The sequence below is a fragment of the Populus trichocarpa genome, chromosome 14 (assembly GCF_000002775.5).
Source record: "Populus trichocarpa isolate Nisqually-1 chromosome 14, P.trichocarpa_v4.1, whole genome shotgun sequence".
NCBI lineage: Eukaryota > Viridiplantae > Streptophyta > Magnoliopsida > Malpighiales > Salicaceae > Populus > Populus trichocarpa.
Window position 1 is genome coordinate 17,226,008 of NC_037298.2, and position 17,318 is coordinate 17,243,325.

A 17,318-nucleotide genomic window follows, 5' to 3' on the forward strand; every position below is an offset into this window, starting at 1 on the left:
CGGGCAATCCAACTAGTAACGATAATACAAAAATACCCTCAAAGCAAGCCTTAATTAATTATGATGTAAAGGATAAACTAGTAATTATACTATGCAAAAAACCATAAAATCTCAACAAGCCCTTGACAACCAAATATCTTAGTATTTTTTTAAGGGTAAAGAAGGTATTTTACTATTAAAAAAATAAAAATACATTTGTACCTCTATGAAAAGCGAGAATGACAGTTGAATTATATAGAAAAGACTGTTTTATATATGAGCTTAATTTTCTAATCTGATTTGATGAAGGATAAAAACATCATTTTACTAGTACAATCCACAATAAATCCTCATTAGTGCTACAGTGAATATCCCAAAACACCCTATATATTTTTGGTAATTTTTACATGAATTTACTCTCATCTTTCTTTCTTTCTTTCTTTATCATCATCAACTCTTCGTCCAATCCACATCCCTACTGACAAGCAGAACCTAAATCTTGGTACCAGGTTGAGAAAATCCCACCTGTTAAACCCGCGACATTACCAGGTTCTTCTCCTTTGAACTGTGGTTTCTTGAGGCTTCGATTGTTCTAGCACGCACATGTCTGGACCCAAAAATCACAGCCATCAAAGCTGAGACAAAGCTAGCCCAAGCGCCTATTCATGATATAGATGGTCCATAGAAAGACCAGGAACATAGAGCACGGAACCAGTGAGGAAAGCAAAACAAAAACTTTCACCTGCAGCTGCCAAGAAAGATCACTGCTCGATCAGAAAGACATTTGTACCATAGCATGAGAGTACAAAGGCCATTATACAGGGCATCGTCTATTTCTTAAACATACTCTTGCTCAAAACATCTAAATAATTCACATATGCAAGAGAAAAAAAGCTACAAGGAATGGAGATTTACAAGGCTCAAAAATTGGAAAGGGGCACCGGGATTCCACCTATTTACAAATCTACGAACAAATAACAAATTGGGGAAAACAAATACTATTGCACATGCAGGTTTGGGCTGCAATACTGGTTTGTATCCTTCTTGATCAAACACTCTTCTAACGCTGTATGTTCTTGGATCGGCTTGGTCCCCATATACGGATGGTATGGTCGTCACTAGCTGAAGCCAGCATTTGATGCCTTTTAGGGTTCCAGCAGACACAGTTCACTGTCATTAAATGGCCAGACAAAACCTCGATTGGCCTTGAGTTCCGCCGATTCCAGATGTAAACCTGCTAAGAAGTAACAACATAATTTCAGACTAAATTAACTTCACTAAATAACAGCAGACCAGAAATGAACAAACAGGTTAGTGATGCTTCCATCTGCTTAACATCAGAATGTGAATCTGCATGCTATGAGGATATAAATGAGAAAGACAAAATAAATCACCCCTATAAGATAAAAACAAATATAATCACTAGTAATATGCATGGACATGGATTATTTGTTTCACAAAAAGCTAGGCCATGGAGAAAAAGGCCATACCTGTGAATTCTCGCTACCACTGGCAATGAATGAGCTATCCAATCCACCAAAGCAGGATCTTATCACATACTTGTGTTGCTGGTGGCCTATATATTTCAATGGTTTCTTCCATTTTCCCGCAACATCCCACAAATGAATCTCTTGGCTATTAAGATTGACAATAAAGAACTTGCTATCAGCGGAAACTGAAAGGGAAGTAATTGGTTGCTCTTCTGGGATGACCTGTTCAGCATTTGTCCTGACATTTAATATCCGAATTTCTAAATCTGACATTACACTGATCAGATTTTCCCCATCTGGTGTGACAGCAAGATCCAAAACCTTAGGCATCCTTGTGCCCCTCCATGCTTTTATCTCGTTGCCATCACAGTCCCACATGCAGATGCCTTTTTCAGGGTCAGAACTGCCACACACAAATCGCTTTGAGTCGGGAAACCAAGCACATGAACTGACAACGAAGCCATGATCCCCAAAAGTATGCTTGCATGTACCTGTTTCCACATCCCACAACTTGAGAACTTCCACATTTCCACACGTTAGCAACTTTGTATCATCAGGGCTCCATGCTACAAAGGATACCGGGGTTAGATGGCTTCTTAGCATGTGTTTAAATGACAGCCTCCCATCTTCCAGTACCTGGCATCAGAATTGCAAAATTAAATGACAGCCTCCCACTTTCAAATTGGTATGCATCTTCATTTTTCACCCAGAAGAACTTGTAAATAAAGTTCTAAGCACAAACTCAAAATCAACTCAATGCAGCACACACATGTAAATATAAAGCTTTAGATTAATAAAATATATGAACATTGAGGGACTTCACAAAACTGTAATTGAATAGTCATGACAAGGTCAATGAATAGAGCAAGATACTATTTCCACTAAAGGCAACTACTTAGCTGGGACCTATTCAGACTTTCTTAGAAACTAACTCTCACACAATTTAATATAGTGCATAGAAACAGTAATCAAATCCTAGTAGCTGTAAGGCCTATGGTAAAGCTTAAAATCCAAGATCCCAACATTGTGAAATTATCACATTTATTGCAACAATACTCAATTCTCTTGTTTTCTAAAATTTTCAATTATCTAAATCAGCACAACAATGGGGCAAAATCTTTCATTTAGCTCCACATAAATAACATTATGTTAGTCGCTATCAGCTGGCCCTTGCATATTTTTAGAAGAGCTTATTATTTCAGTAATCAACTATTCCACTTGAAATATAATTTTTCTTTTTAAAGGCAATTCCATGATACCAGCATCAACAAGCAATTGAAATATTTTGTATTATCATATAGTAAAATTCATTTAAGCTCCTCTGAGAGACTAGAACATCAAGTCTTAATTTCCAAATAAAGTCATAGCTAGCCAAATGACTTGGTGCATAATTTATCTCAAATACAAATCACTCCGTCCAGTACTACTTTGTACATCAAGAGCTGGAAATTTAAATTAATCTAAAACAAGTGAATATAAAAGTATCAGCTATCACTAACTTTCAAACTCAACTAACAACAACAGCAAGGAACTTAATGTCTGCTGGTCCTCAAAGTTAACCAGCCATACATAGCTTTTGAACATTTCCTTTTCCTCTTTTTTTCATTCACCATTCCAAATGAAAAATTTCCTGGAAAAATCGAGATGTGGAACCTTGAATAATGATTACCCGCACACAACTCCCTGTGTTTTTCATCCCCCCAAAACAAATCTCCCTAAGTTGCAAAGTAGCAGAATACAGCTCCCCGCACATTGCCAACCACAATAACAATTTGTCATACCAATTCTCGAAGACAGACTTGGATCAAGAAAGTAGTACCCTATTTTGTTTGACACTTGTGATAAGCAAGCCCACAGGATAAAGCATCAAAGAGTACCTTCCATATGATGGCTGTGCAGTCACTTGAAGAAGAAGCTAAGTACTCCCCATTATTAGAGAATTGAACAAACCAAACTTCATTCTCATGCTCAGTCAACGTCTGCAAAACAAAGACAACAAGTGTGCATATGTTGTTCTGTTAAATATGAAAAATGGTATTTGCAGGTTCGTTCAAATGACAATCTCACCAAGACAGATAATCTGGTGCTCTCAGGTCAATTCTAAAATTAGTTTTTGTTTAGTCTCAAGCTCAGTTGCTCTGCAACAGTTATTTTCAAACATTTAATAAGGGTATGCATAAGAATAAATAAATAAACATTTGCAGGTTGATAAGAAAAAACCAAAGGCCAATAGAGAGGAGGTAGATCTCATGACAAGCTTAATAACATAACTCATCTGCTTCCCAGACAATCCTAAAACTAGCTTTCATTTGTATGGTTTATTCCAGCAAAATTCTTACTCTGTTTCTACCCAAAGGATCTTGCTCAGTTCTTTCTACCGCAAACAATGCTAAAAGAGTACACTTCATGAATTTTGTGGACCATGAGGAAGGCAACAGAGAACTAGGTTCAATTTATATGTATGCATGACTGCGCACAGAGTTGCTAAAAGTTGTAACCTTGCATCACAAGTTCCATGTGACTTTCTCATATATTCTAAAATTAACTTTCAGTTATCCAGCTTCTCTTAACAAGATTCTTACTCTATAATTCAATATAAAGACAGCTAGATAAGCACCAAGCGAGTCTCAAAAGCAACAATGTTCAAAAAAGAATTGCATTTTCATTCCTGCATCTCTAAAACAGAAGTACGAAGATGAAACAATGTTATCCTTCATCGTTTCACAGAATTTTTCATGAATGTTATGCTGCCAACCTCAATAGGGTTAAGACATTAAATAGTGTTATATTATCATGCTGTAAGTTGAAAGTGACTTGTCCATTATTCTTTCGTTATAATGTGTATTTAGCATCAACATTGCCAACTTACAAGTTTTTGGACTTTGTACCAACATAAGCCATCTGAATGCTCAATTAAGAAATAACGAGTAATCTTAATGCACACAGGTATTCAGCATTTAAGAACATCCAATAAGTTAAAGCAATTAGCATTTCCATGTTCTATTCAGAAAGTCAATTATTTTTAGTTTTGCTTCTTTTTAACATTTTTAAGCAGTAATAATTTAAAAGGCAGTAAGAAGCACACCTGTATGGTCTCTGTGGGAAACTGGTCTCTTGAGCAGTTATGGTCCTCATAAAGTGAAATTGGCTCAACTGAATTGTGATAATCACATGAATCAATTTGGGCTGTAATAGCAGTTTCAACCAGATGTTCTAACCTTCTTTCAGGCAGCACAGTTGGTGGAGGAAGCAATGTTCCCAACTCTGTGAGCAGGTTTTTCCGCTGGCCGTGGATGACATTGTCATCTGCCTTACTCAATTCCATCTCCTTCAAGCAAATTATACTATAAGCAAGATTATGGACATTCTCCTTGCCCATTCGTAATGCAGGAACCTGGTTCCGCAAAACAGAAAGAGCTAAAGTATCATCGCCACCAATTAAATATTCTAACAAACACTGCTTAAACACCAGAAACAACACCGATGCTCTCGTTTCATCCGCCAACTCCTGAATAGCACAAAGGGTATTTATGCAGCCATCCCAATCTCCTTCCAATATTTGTGATTCCAGCAACTCAAGATTCATAGATTTGTATGAAACCCCAGATTCCGATTCAAGACAAGAACCTGACTTTCTATAGCCCAAAGAATAAAGGCTTTGAATTATAACCCTTACAAATTCATGCTGCTTTATCAAACCTTTTGAGCCGATTGTTGTAGGTGAATTCTCCATTTCCGGGCAAACTCCACAAATGTTTGACCAGTTCTCTCACTTCATGTGGTCAGATAGTGATCGAATAATCCTACTTCCCTGAGAAACGAGTGGGTATCCGTGAGTGTTCAGCTTCATAAAAACAGCTAATTAATTATACGCTAGCTGTTGCAATCCAACTATCCTTGACGACCTTAACACAAGCAACCAAAGATTTCATTTACCAAATACTCCAAAAGTCCAGAAACTTAAAGGAAATAATCGTCAGTCCCCAAAAATCAGAAGCTTTAATTTTATTTTTTTAAGAAAAAAAACAGAGAAGGTAAAGAAAGAGAGAAAAACTGAAACATTTATTGGTTCCCAGAAACTCAAAATCTTGAATTGGATTAAAAATAAATAAAAACCTTCAAGCTGGTTCCATGCACCCACATGTCCTGTTACTAGAAAAAAATAAAAAAAACAACCCCGAGATACCTTTACCTCGTACTAAAAATCAGCACCAGGGTTTCATTACCAATAAGCGAAAGTTCAAATTGATTATTCGACGAAATAACATACACACAAACCTTAAAAAACACTAACACCAAACCTACTAATTGGAAAGTACAGCGAAAGAAAAAGATGGCACGAGAACTTTTAAGCGCAGACAGTTAAAAAAGGGAGAAATAGGAAATGATGCGAGGAGAAGAGACAGAGAGACGAGACAAGAGAGCTGACCAGGAATGGGCCAGAAAAGAAAGGTAAGGAGATTCCCTGAGCAGTGACAAGGCTGTTGTTGTCGGAGTAGGAGTGGTGGTGGTCCGTGAAGAGAGGATTGATTTTGAATTACAGGGAGAAGTAGCGATTTAGTGCGCAATTGGGCTTTTCAGAATACATGATTAAAAATTGGAAGCCGTGATGCAGATCGATCACATCGACACCACCATCACGAGACCATTTGTCCTGTCGTTCGGTAAAACGGTGCCGTTTATAGATCCTTCTTTTCTTACTGCTCGCGGTAGTTTTTCCTCCCCTGCTTGTAACACTTATATGATGGAAGTTGACGGGTGGCATTGTCTAATATATTCGTTGTAATTTTTCTTGTTGCATTGATTTAGGAATAGAATAAAAATTCAATATTTAAATAAACATGAATGATATTAAATAGTTACAGTTACTTTATAATCATAAAATAGAATAAGAAAGTATTTGTTTACGTGTTATCTTTCATGTTCAGATTAAACCATAATTTTTAGATGTTTAGTTAGCTACAAACCATACTTTTTAACTATTGGAACCCGCAATAACCTGTGTTTTAACCACAGGCTAGTCAAAAGCAACTCAAATTGCTTTTATGAATTGTTTGCTGAACACAAAATATAGCAACGCAGTTTCCACACTTTTTTAATTTTATATTGTTGAAAATAACATGTTTCGGTCTTCTCCTCTCATCGTTCTTTCCCTACTCTCTCCATTATTCTTCTCTCTCATTCCAATCTTTAACAGACCTCACACACTCTTTTTTTTTTGTAGCCGATTGGAGATCCAAAAACCTTTGGGAATAATTGAAGTCTGTCAACAGATCATTCGGGCTAAAAACAACTACCCATTTCCAACTTAAATCTCCATCCTAAACTTAAACCATACACCAGATCTGTTGCCTTCTTCAAGTCTTTTCGCAGTGATGGTGCTTTTTCATAACCCAGAAATGGTTGAAGACACGCTAAAATTATTATGATTTTCAAGGTAATTTTCTTGTGAATTTATTTAAAAAACTTCAGGTAACTCAAATTCCTAATATTTACAATAATCATATCCTTCTTCTTCTTCTTTTTTCTAATTTGTTTCGTTCTATTTTGATTCAGGAACCAAAGATCTAATATCTTTATCTCTTGGAAAGAACAACAAACTCCCGATCTGTGTTAAGGCATTTTGTTTGGCATTCTGTTTTCTGTCAAGAACCAAAGAGGGCTTAAAAATTTATCTTTTGAAAAGCACAACAAACACCAGATCTCTATTTCGGTACATCCTACACTACATGACTCAGTATCTTTGTTTTTTTTTTAGTTACATGTTTTAATGTTTATATCTAACCAGGAAAAAATTATAGCCATGTCCTTATGTATTTCTTAATGCACTGCCACTATATATGTCAATATTTGCATTTTCTAAGTTACATGTTTTAAAGTTTAGATTTTTTTTGTTTGTAATATTATGAATTGTGTGCTGCTTTTATGTGGAATCAATCATCATCTTATGAATAAATGAACTTGATTATATACTTTATGCTTTGGTTTTCTTATTCTGTAACTCTCTTTTTATAAATTTGCATGGGTTTCTTTTAATTGTTATTTTTTAGAGTGGTGGAAATCTATAATCAAGGTTTGTTTTTTTTTTTTTCCAGTATGTGTACAATTACTATAAACTATTTTATTGTTTGTTCTTACAATCATTATGATTCATTTATATCTTCATTTTCCCTTGTTGCAAGAGATACAAGGAGCTAGAAAGTTTAAGCATTCTGGTATCGATCTCGCATTGTGTTGTAAATATGATATCATGTTTACAAACATTGTGACTACCAGTCAGTATGCTTGGGCTCCATCACAGGGTTTGAATTCTGATGATGATGGTTTAGGTGAAAGGAGAAAGAATGCATCTAATGAGGATTCATATCTAGAGGAGGTAGTGGTGATTCAGAGGAGGATACTTTACCAAATTTTGTAGAGGATGTCAATACTATGGTTGTTGGTGTAAATTTTGCCAATAGTAGTAGCAACAAAGTACACAAAAGAGTGGAAAAAAAAAGGTTCGGGAATGGGAGCGCAACTGTTTTCGCGTTTTAATCAATTGGTTGATAGTGTATCTACTAGGAGTGAATGCACATCAAGTGGTTGGGATAAAAAAGAATGTAGCATAGGAGAGGTCATTAAGGATTTTCACTCCATTGAGGAAGTGGTTTTCTGCTGTGAGTTTTATTGTTTTGCAACTGAGTTTTTAATGGTTAGAAGCAGGAGGGAAATATGGGCAGCAATTTGAGAAAAGGAAAGAAAATTTCAATGGCTAAAATTAATGTTCGAGAGGAGATCAAATGTAAACCTTGATGTAAGTTGATTAGTACTTAAAAGTGCATTTTTATCAAGGTTTTATATCATCATTTTGCACTTGAAGTATCAATAACTCCTTAACTAAAGCATGTTTTATAATAACATATCTAATAATATAAGATACCTTTAACTTATGGTAAATGTTCATCTTAAATGCAGGCCTATCACATAAATGAAAGAATTGATTGATGAGTTGAAGTACTGAAATTGAAAGGACAAAGAGATGGCCAAACTTAGAAAAGAGATGTTGGTGCAGTCCAAACTGGAATACTATTTGGTAATTGGGTGATATCTGGATCTGTAGATCTCGGATTTAGGTCTATTTTATATGGATGGAAAGATAAGACATAGGCCTACAACTTTCATGAGGAGCCCAAGATTTAATAAGGCCGTTTTCAAGTCCAAATTGTAGCAACAATGAAGAAGCCCGAATCTGTCCTGCAACCCAGACACTGTTCAGTGTTCAGCCCATATCTCGAGTTCTAGAAGTCCAAATGATCTCAAATTTTTATCCTGGAAAGATGAGACAATTCCCTAGAACTTTCATGATTTAAGTTTGTTCCAATTATGACGTCATCAATGACGTTTTTGGCAGACAAGAAGATAAGAATTGTCACCAAGTCAAGATGTGGCCACCCACTCATCAATTAGTCAACAAATCAATAGTTCTGAATTTTGGCCTATAAAAGGAGGCATTTGCCATGTATTTAGGCATCTTGGTTTTCAGATCAAGATCATACTCTTGCTTTCTCTTTATATTTTGTAATGCTTAAGTTTTGCTTATATTAATTTCTTGCTTATGCTTTTCATTTCCTTTCCTTGTTTATTTATGTTTCTTTCTTTCATTATGTGTTGCTAAGTTAATTATGTCAAGGTGAAAAGGGTACACTAATGGTGTAAGAATAAGTATAATATAAACTTAACATGGACCTTAATGTTGGATACTAACATGCTTTATATTTGTTATCTTGTTCACTTTTAATACTTTGCTTGTTAAATGGTTAATCTAGATTTATGTTGTATAACACTTGGTACAACAAATACTTGGCACTTTCATAGCCCATACTGTATGGTATAACCGACACCTGAGCTATGAAAGGAACTTGATTTGTTGTTAACATAAGTTATAATCATGAATGCCTGACAACATTTACAAGTATTAGCATTATTCGAATAAGATAACTAATGTAATCATGTTAACAATTTATAATCTGATTGGAACCTTCTTTGTGTGTGGTTTCCAATTGAATAAAAAAAAAAGTTTATACTATACTTGTTTGAAATACCATTAGTGGATCCTCTAACCTTGACATGTGTTGTTATCATTGTTTAATCATTACGTTAATCTTCCATCTCAAAATCCTCATCAACTTCTTCCTCTTCTTCTTCACTATTATTATTATTGTTGTTATTGTTGTTGTTGTATTATTGTTATCTATAATTTATACAATTAACCTCCCTGTGGTTCGACCCCGGTCTTGCCGGGTTATTTATTACTTCGACACTCCTGCACTTGGGAGAAGACATCAATCTTTTGGTTGTGTCAAGTTTTTGGCGCCGTTGCCGGGGAGGTAAATTCTTGTACAAATTATAGTGTTTATTTTATTTTCTCTTTTTACTTTTCTTGTATTTAACTTTGTTTCTTTTGTGTTGTTTCTTTTTCTATTGTTTTTCTTTTCTTTCTTTTATTCTCTTCCTGCACGTGCATGAGAGTGTGGTCACGTACATTAAGTGGTAGACTTTGTAGGGTATCCTCATCATTTTCAGAAAATATGGCCGAAGAAGATAACCAATCGCTTCACAATGAGAATAATGAGAATATTCGGGTTAGAACACTTAGAGACCACATGAATCCCACAGAACAAACTCTTTCAAAAGACAAATCATCACTTTCACTCAAAAACCAGGAGAAACATTTTACCAATGTTGGGATAGATATCGAGACTTGCTTAATACTTGCCCCCATCATGGTTTTGAAACATGGAGATTAGTTTCACATTTCTATGAAGGATTAACACCTAGAGATAGGCAAATGGTTGAATTGATGTGCAATGGAACTTTTGAAGATAAAGACCCTAATGAAGCAATGGAGTACTTAGATTTGCTAGCTGAAAATGCACAAAATTGGGACACCACAGGTACTTATGAGGCACCAAGTAAAACCCAACCTCATACATCTAGTGGGGGTATGTACAACCTTAGGGAAGATCATGACCTCCAAGCCAAGTTTGCATCCTTAGCTAGAAAAGTCGAGGCACTAGAATTGAAAAAGAGTGGTCAATTAAAATCTGTTCAAGACATTGCGTGTCAAATCTGTGAAACCAACGAACATTCAACCAATGACTGTCCAACCTTGCCTTCTTTTAAAGAATGTCTCCATGAACAAGCCCATGCATTAAACAGTTTCCAAAGGCCTAACCATAACCCATATTCGCAAACATATAATCCTGGTTGGAGAAATCATCCAAATTTCAGTTGGAAGAGTGAGAACAATAATGCTCAAACTTCACAGCCACCGTTTCAAACACACCATAATTTCCAAAATTCTCATGGATATGCACCTCCTTATGCTCCGCCTCCTAGAAGAAATCTTGAGGAAACATTGCATGCATTCATGGAAAAGCAAGAGACAATTAACACTCAACTTGCTCAAAGCATGACAGATTTTAAAGATACTCTTGCAAAATTGACATCTGCTCTCAGTTTCCAAGAGAAAGGTAAGTTTCCATCTCAACCACAACAAAATCCCAAGGGGCAATACAATGTGAATGCAAGTAGTTCGGGAAGCCAACATATGGATCACGTAAAATCAGTCATCACTCTTCGCAGTGGTAAGGTTATTGAAAAACCCAGTCTTGAACCTTGTGAGAATGATTATGAGTCAATCTCTGAGGGTAAGGAAGGGGTTGAATCTGATCATTGCAAAGAAAAGACTGATTCTCCGCCAACACTTCCATTTCCTCATGTCATGACCAAACAAAGGAAAGTCAATCACAACTCTAAAATCTTTGAAACCTTCAAACAGGTAAGGATCAATATACCTTTGCTGGATGCTATTAAACAGGTTCCTTCTTATGCTAAATTTTTGAAAGATCTGTGCACTGTGAAGAGAAAATTGAATGTGAAAAAGAAAGCCTTTTTAGCCGAACAAGTAAGTGCCATTCTTCAGAACAATAATGCATTGAAATATAAAGACCCTGGTTGTCCTACAATTTCTTGCTTTATTGGAGAACATAAAATTGAAAGAGCCTTACTTGATCTTGGAGCTAGTGTGAATTTACTTCCATATTCAGTTTTTCAAAGTCTCAATCTAGGTGAGTTAAAACCAACTTCTGTAACTCTTTTACTTGCTGATAGATCTGTAAAAGTGCCTAGAGGAATAATTGAGGATGTGTTAGTACAAGTCGATAAATTCATTTACCCTGTGGATTTCATTGTCTTGGATACACAACCTGTTGAAGCATGTAATTCATTTCCTGTTATTTTAGGACGTCCGTTTCTTGCAACTTCTAATGCATTGATTAATTGTAGGAATGGACTGATGAAGCTATCATTTGGGAACATGACATTGGAGATGAATATTTTCAACATTTGCAAGCAACCTGGAGATGATAATGATTTACAAGAAGTAGATTCTATTGAAGAATTAGTTTATGATCAACTTGAATCTACTTTGAGTAAAATTGAATTGGATGAATCTGAAGATTTGCAAGTGATTTATTCTCAGGAAGAAATCACGGATGAAAAAGACACCGAAAATGTTGATGCGGATCTTTTGTCAAAAGTGACAACAGATTCGACATCCGACATCACACCAATCGATGATTACTTTCCTGATGAATCCTTACCTTCTCTTAGTTCAATGTCTTGGTTTGCTAAAAATATCAATTTTCTTGCTACAGGAGATTTGCCAACTCATTGGAGTACCGAAGACAAAGGTAAGTTTTTGAACGAAGTGAAGAAATTTTATTGGGATGACCCTTACTTATTCGAATATTGTCCTGATCAAATATTTCGAAGATGCATTCCTGACAATGAGGTAAGTAATGTCATTAAACTTTGTCATTCTGAAGCATGTGGGAGTCATTTCTCGTCAAAAAAGACAGCTGCGAAAATTTTACAAAATGGATTTTATTGGCCCACCATGTTCAAGGACACACATGCATTCTGCAAAACTTGTGAAAATTGTCAAAAAGTTGATACTGGTCAAAAAGTCTTGCTTTATAATTCTCGACTCCATTTATGTCCTGGAAAGCTAAGATCAAGATGGAGCGGTCCATTTATTGAGAAACATGTGTATCCTTATGGGGCCTTTGATATTGAGAATCCAAAGAATGACAATGTTCCTAATGGAAATGGACATCGTTTGAAAGCTTATTTTGATAATTTTCCTAGTGAAAATGAATCCATTGGTTTGAATGATCCTATAGATAAAGGTTGAGTATTTTGTTTTTCTCACATTGTTTTGTGTTTCTTTTTGGTGTGAATTTTGTTTTGTTAGTCTCTCTCACCCCGGTCAAATGGCGGATAACGGTACTCCGTGACTTCAGTCGGTTCTTTCAGTTTCCCATAATAACTGATATCTGTATATTTGTGCAATTCTTTGCTCTTTCTCCCTTCTTTGACTCTCTTCTCCAATTCTCATTTGAAAATGGACACCACTCTTGAAAAATTGAAAAAGTACTTTCCCGCTCTGCCTTAGAATGCGATTACAAAAATTTACCGTGCTAGGTGTGCAAGATTAAGGTTGTTAATGAATCATGGAATTCCTGAAGATATTCGTTGGCTGATTGAAGCAAAGGTCCGATTATCAGGTGAGTCCTCTAATTCTTTCATTTCACACATGCCTGGAATAGGTAAAAGCACTTTTGCAAAGAAACATCGTGCAAAACGACTGAAAGTCTGTCACCGATGTGCCAGATGGACTTGTAATGCAACATGTCGTTCTTTAGGAATGGTATCTATAAATCGTGAAGATAAAATACAATTCATTAAGGATGGCCTGAGTAAGGGGTCTTTAGATAATCTTCTATTAACCCTTGAGACGCATCCTAGTGGAGATGTGCATCGTGCAATTCATGATTTATGGCCCCATTTTCATAAAGAACATGATCGACTTAGTCTTGGGAATCTGACTAAAAAAGACCCTGTTTGCCAGTTTTTAAGAAAACTGGATGGGAAGCCTATCCCCGACCCATAGAGGGCGTTTAAGCCGTTCTTGGACGTAAAACCAAGGGAAGATGTGAGCCACAATCACAACTACCTGTACATACACATGCTTTTCAAAATAAATAAATAAATACATAAAGAGAGAGAGAGAGTGTGAGACTCCAGCTGGCCTATATCTAGGTGATATGATTGCATTTTCAAATCCTCATCTATAAAATCTTCTCTTCCTTCCCCTCATTTCTACTCAACCCTTACATTAGACAGATATAGAAGTGTGTAGAAATGGCAGGTCCCTCAAGTTATCACATAAAAAATATTTGTGTTTTCGGTGGATCCAGTCCTGGGAAGGAAATAGCTTTTTTGGAAGCAGCAAATCATCTTGGTCAGGTACTAGCTGAGAAAAAGATTCATTTAGTGTATGGGGGAGGCAGCCTTGGGTTAATGGGGGGTGTGGCAATAGCTGCATTTTTAGGAGGTAGTCAAGTTTTGGGGGTCGTCCCCGAAGCTTTAACAAAAGGGGACATCATTGGAAGAACAATTGGAGAGGAACTACAGGTCTCCACAATGTCTGATCGATTGAATGCAATGTTTAACCATGTTGATGCCTTCATTGCCTTACCAGGTGGTTTGGGCACATTGGAAGAGATCTTTCATATTTCCTCTTGGGCCCAACTTCACATTCACCATAAACCTATAGGTTTGCTCAATGTTAATGGTTTTTATGATAATTTGTTGTCATTTCTTGATCAAGCTGTGGAACAGGAATTTCTAACATCTTCAGCACGACAAATCATAATCTCTGCTGCTACTGCTGAACAATTGATCGACAAACTACAATCTTTCACCCCTGTAATTGATCCTTCCATGAGTCGCATAAATTGGTCAACTACAGAAAGCCGTAAAAAGCTTAGATTGGATTTGAGCCTTCGTTTGTGAATCCTTGTGTCTTTTGGTTTTATTATTAGCATATTATTTTGTTTTGTTATTTCTTATATTTGTTTAAGTATGTTTCAGGTTTGTCAGTGTTCGTTGTTTCAGGTGATGTCTTCTATACTCTATCTTTCTATCTTAGAACATTGAGGACAATGTCTCGTTTTGGTTGGGGGGAGAGGGTAGTAGTATTTAAAAAAAAAAAAAAACAACCATTTGGCTAAACTGTTCTTACTAGGATGGCAGAGTAAGGGGGAATTTTATTGACTCTTGAGACGCATCTTAGTAAACATTTTCTAATGGTCATTTGCAATATTCATAACAAGGCCTATTAGAATACTTCTTGAAATATTCAGGTTTACAAACTCTCGCATTGTTATCACTTGATTCTGCTCATATACTCATTTAACAAGTATTCTTAAACCTTCATTTTCACACACACACTGTAACATATGATTGTGGGTTGCACATTGGATTATTACATTATTTATGTTCTTTTGTTAAAGGTAACAACTAAGGGATAGGGATAGTCTATAATTTTTTTTTTTTTTTTAAAAAAAAAAACAACAACAAAAATTGATGATAATAAAAGCGTAGATAAGTTTGGTTTCGTAGCCTCCCTAACCTAAGCAATTAAGCCCGAAGGGGTGTTTTAACACCTAATACCCTAAAGTCAACTGACTTGGGAGCTATTGGCCCAAAGCTTGTTACATGGGTTAAGGAGAAAAGCTTAAGGGAATCAAACATTGCACTATCTACGTATCAGTATCTGCAACCCGAGTTACTAAGCTCGTAGGGGTGTCTCAACACCTAATGCCCTAAGACCAACTGGTCTGGGAGTCATTAGCCGAAAGCTCGTTACATGGGTTAAAGATGCATTGTGTTTTAAGTATATGTATATATATATTGAAAAAAATACCAAAAAAAAAAAAAAAGAAGATAATAATCCCAACCCAAGGAAGTTAACCTTAAACATTAGAACAGAATATTGTTTTCTTCCAATAAAAGCCCCATCATCTATGTTTTCATACATTGAGCACATAAAAAGGAAGGTTTAATAATATTTTGTTTAAGAGGTATTGAGCAGATATATAAAATTTAATGAGAGTTTGTTTATCTGGATAGATTAATGGAAGTTGAATGATGAATGCCTTGCTTTGTGAAATTTGCAAATAGTTTTTCTATTTTAACGCTTTGATTACTAGGGACTAGTAATAAGCTGGTTGGGGGGTGTGATTAGTACTTAAAAGTGCATTTTTATCAAGGTTTTATATCATCATTTTGCACTTGATGTATCAATAACTCCTTAACTAAAGCATGTTTTATAATAACATATCTAATAATATAAGATACCTTTAACTTATGGTAAATGTTCATCTTAAATGCAGGCCTATCACATAAATAAAAGAATTGATTGATGAGTTGAAGTACTGAAATTGAAAGGACAAAGAGATGGCCAAACTTAGAAAAGAGATGTTGGTGCAGTCCAAACTGGAATACTATTTGGTAATTGGGTGATATCTGGATCTGTAGATCTCGGATTTAGGTCTATTTTATATGGATGGAAAGATAAGACATAGGCCTACAACTTTCATGAGGAGCCCAAGATTTAATAAGGCCGTTTTCAAGTCCAAATTGTAGCAACAATGAAGAAGCCCGAATCTGTCCTGCAACCCAGACACTGTTCAGTGTTCAGCCCATATCTCGAGTTCTAGAAGTCCAAATGATCTCAAATTTTTATCCTGGAAAGATGAGACAATTCCCTAGAACTTTCATGATTTAAGTTTGTTCCAATTATGACGTCATCAATGACGTTTTTGGCAGACAAGAAGATAAGAATTGTCACCAAGTCAAGATGTGGCCACCCACTCATCAATTAGTCAACAAATCAATAGTTCTGAATTTTGGCCTATAAAAGGAGGCATTTGCCATGTATTTAGGCATCTTGGTTTTCAGATCAAGATCATACTCTTGCTTTCTCTTTATATTTTGTAATGCTTAAGTTTTGCTTATATTAATTTCTTGCTTATGCTTTTCATTTCCTTTCCTTGTTTATTTATGTTTCTTTCTTTCATTATGTGTTGCTAAGTTAATTATGTCAAGGTGAAAAGGGTACACTAATGGTGTAAGAATAAGTATAATATAAACTTAACATGGACCTTAATGTTGGATACTAACATGCTTTATATTTGTTATCTTGTTCACTTTTAATACTTTGCTTGTTAAATGGTTAATCTAGATTTATGTTGTATAACACTTGGTACAACAAATACTTGGCACTTTCATAGCCCATACTGTATGGTATAACCGACACCTGAGCTATGAAAGGAACTTGATTTGTTGTTAACATAAGTTATAATCATGAATGCCTGACAACATTTACAAGTATTAGCATTATTCGAATAAGATAACTAATGTAATCATGTTAACAATTTATAATCTGATTGGAACCTCCTTTGTGTGTGGTTTCCAATTGAATAAAAAAAAAAGTTTATACTATACTTGTTTGAAATACCATTAGTGGATCCTCTAACCTTGACATGTGTTGTTATCATTGTTTAATCCTTACGTTAATCTTCCATCTCAAAATCCTCATCAACTTCTTCCTCTTCTTCTTCACTATTATTATTATTGTTGTTATTGTTGTTGTTGTATTATTGTTATCTATAATTTATACAATTAACCTCCCTGTGGTTCGACCCCGGTCTTGCCGGGTTATTTATTACTTCGACACTCCTGCACTTGGGAGAAGACATCAATCTTTTGGTCGTGTCATAAGTGTAAATCTATTATTATGTACTTACAATTATTTCTATATTATTTCTCAGCAATTGAAGTTTATTGTGTTGTCATATGTGTTTTACAGTATTATATTAATTTCATATTTGAAGTCAAGAGTTGTTGGATAGGATATTACACTAATTTTGTCATTGTATTTTAATGCTCTATGAA

General features: G+C 35.4%; 1 protein-coding gene across 3 annotated transcripts; it reads right to left on the reverse strand.

Moving 5' to 3' along the window:
- Window positions 1–747: 747 nt before the first annotated feature.
- On the reverse strand, window positions 748–6,186 carry LOC7464414 (WD repeat-containing protein WDS homolog). 3 transcript variants are annotated; one of them, XM_024585758.2, is made up of 5 exons: window positions 5,899–6,186; window positions 4,555–5,280; window positions 3,347–3,448; window positions 1,470–2,105; window positions 748–1,216 (listed from the first exon to the last, which is right to left on the reverse strand). In XM_024585758.2, the coding sequence occupies exons 2-5, from the start codon at window positions 5,200–5,202 to the stop codon at window positions 1,040–1,042; spliced, it is 1,563 nt and encodes a 520-aa protein (XP_024441526.1). In that variant the 5' UTR covers window positions 5,203–5,280; window positions 5,899–6,186; the 3' UTR covers window positions 748–1,039. The 3 variants fall into 3 exon arrangements, with proteins under 3 accessions (XP_024441526.1, XP_024441530.1, XP_024441528.1); XM_024585762.2 differs by having other exon boundaries at window positions 748–1,213; window positions 5,899–6,182; XM_024585760.2 differs by lacking the exon at window positions 5,899–6,186 and adding an exon at window positions 5,662–5,888.
- Between the last annotated feature and the right edge of the window lie 11,132 nt (window positions 6,187–17,318).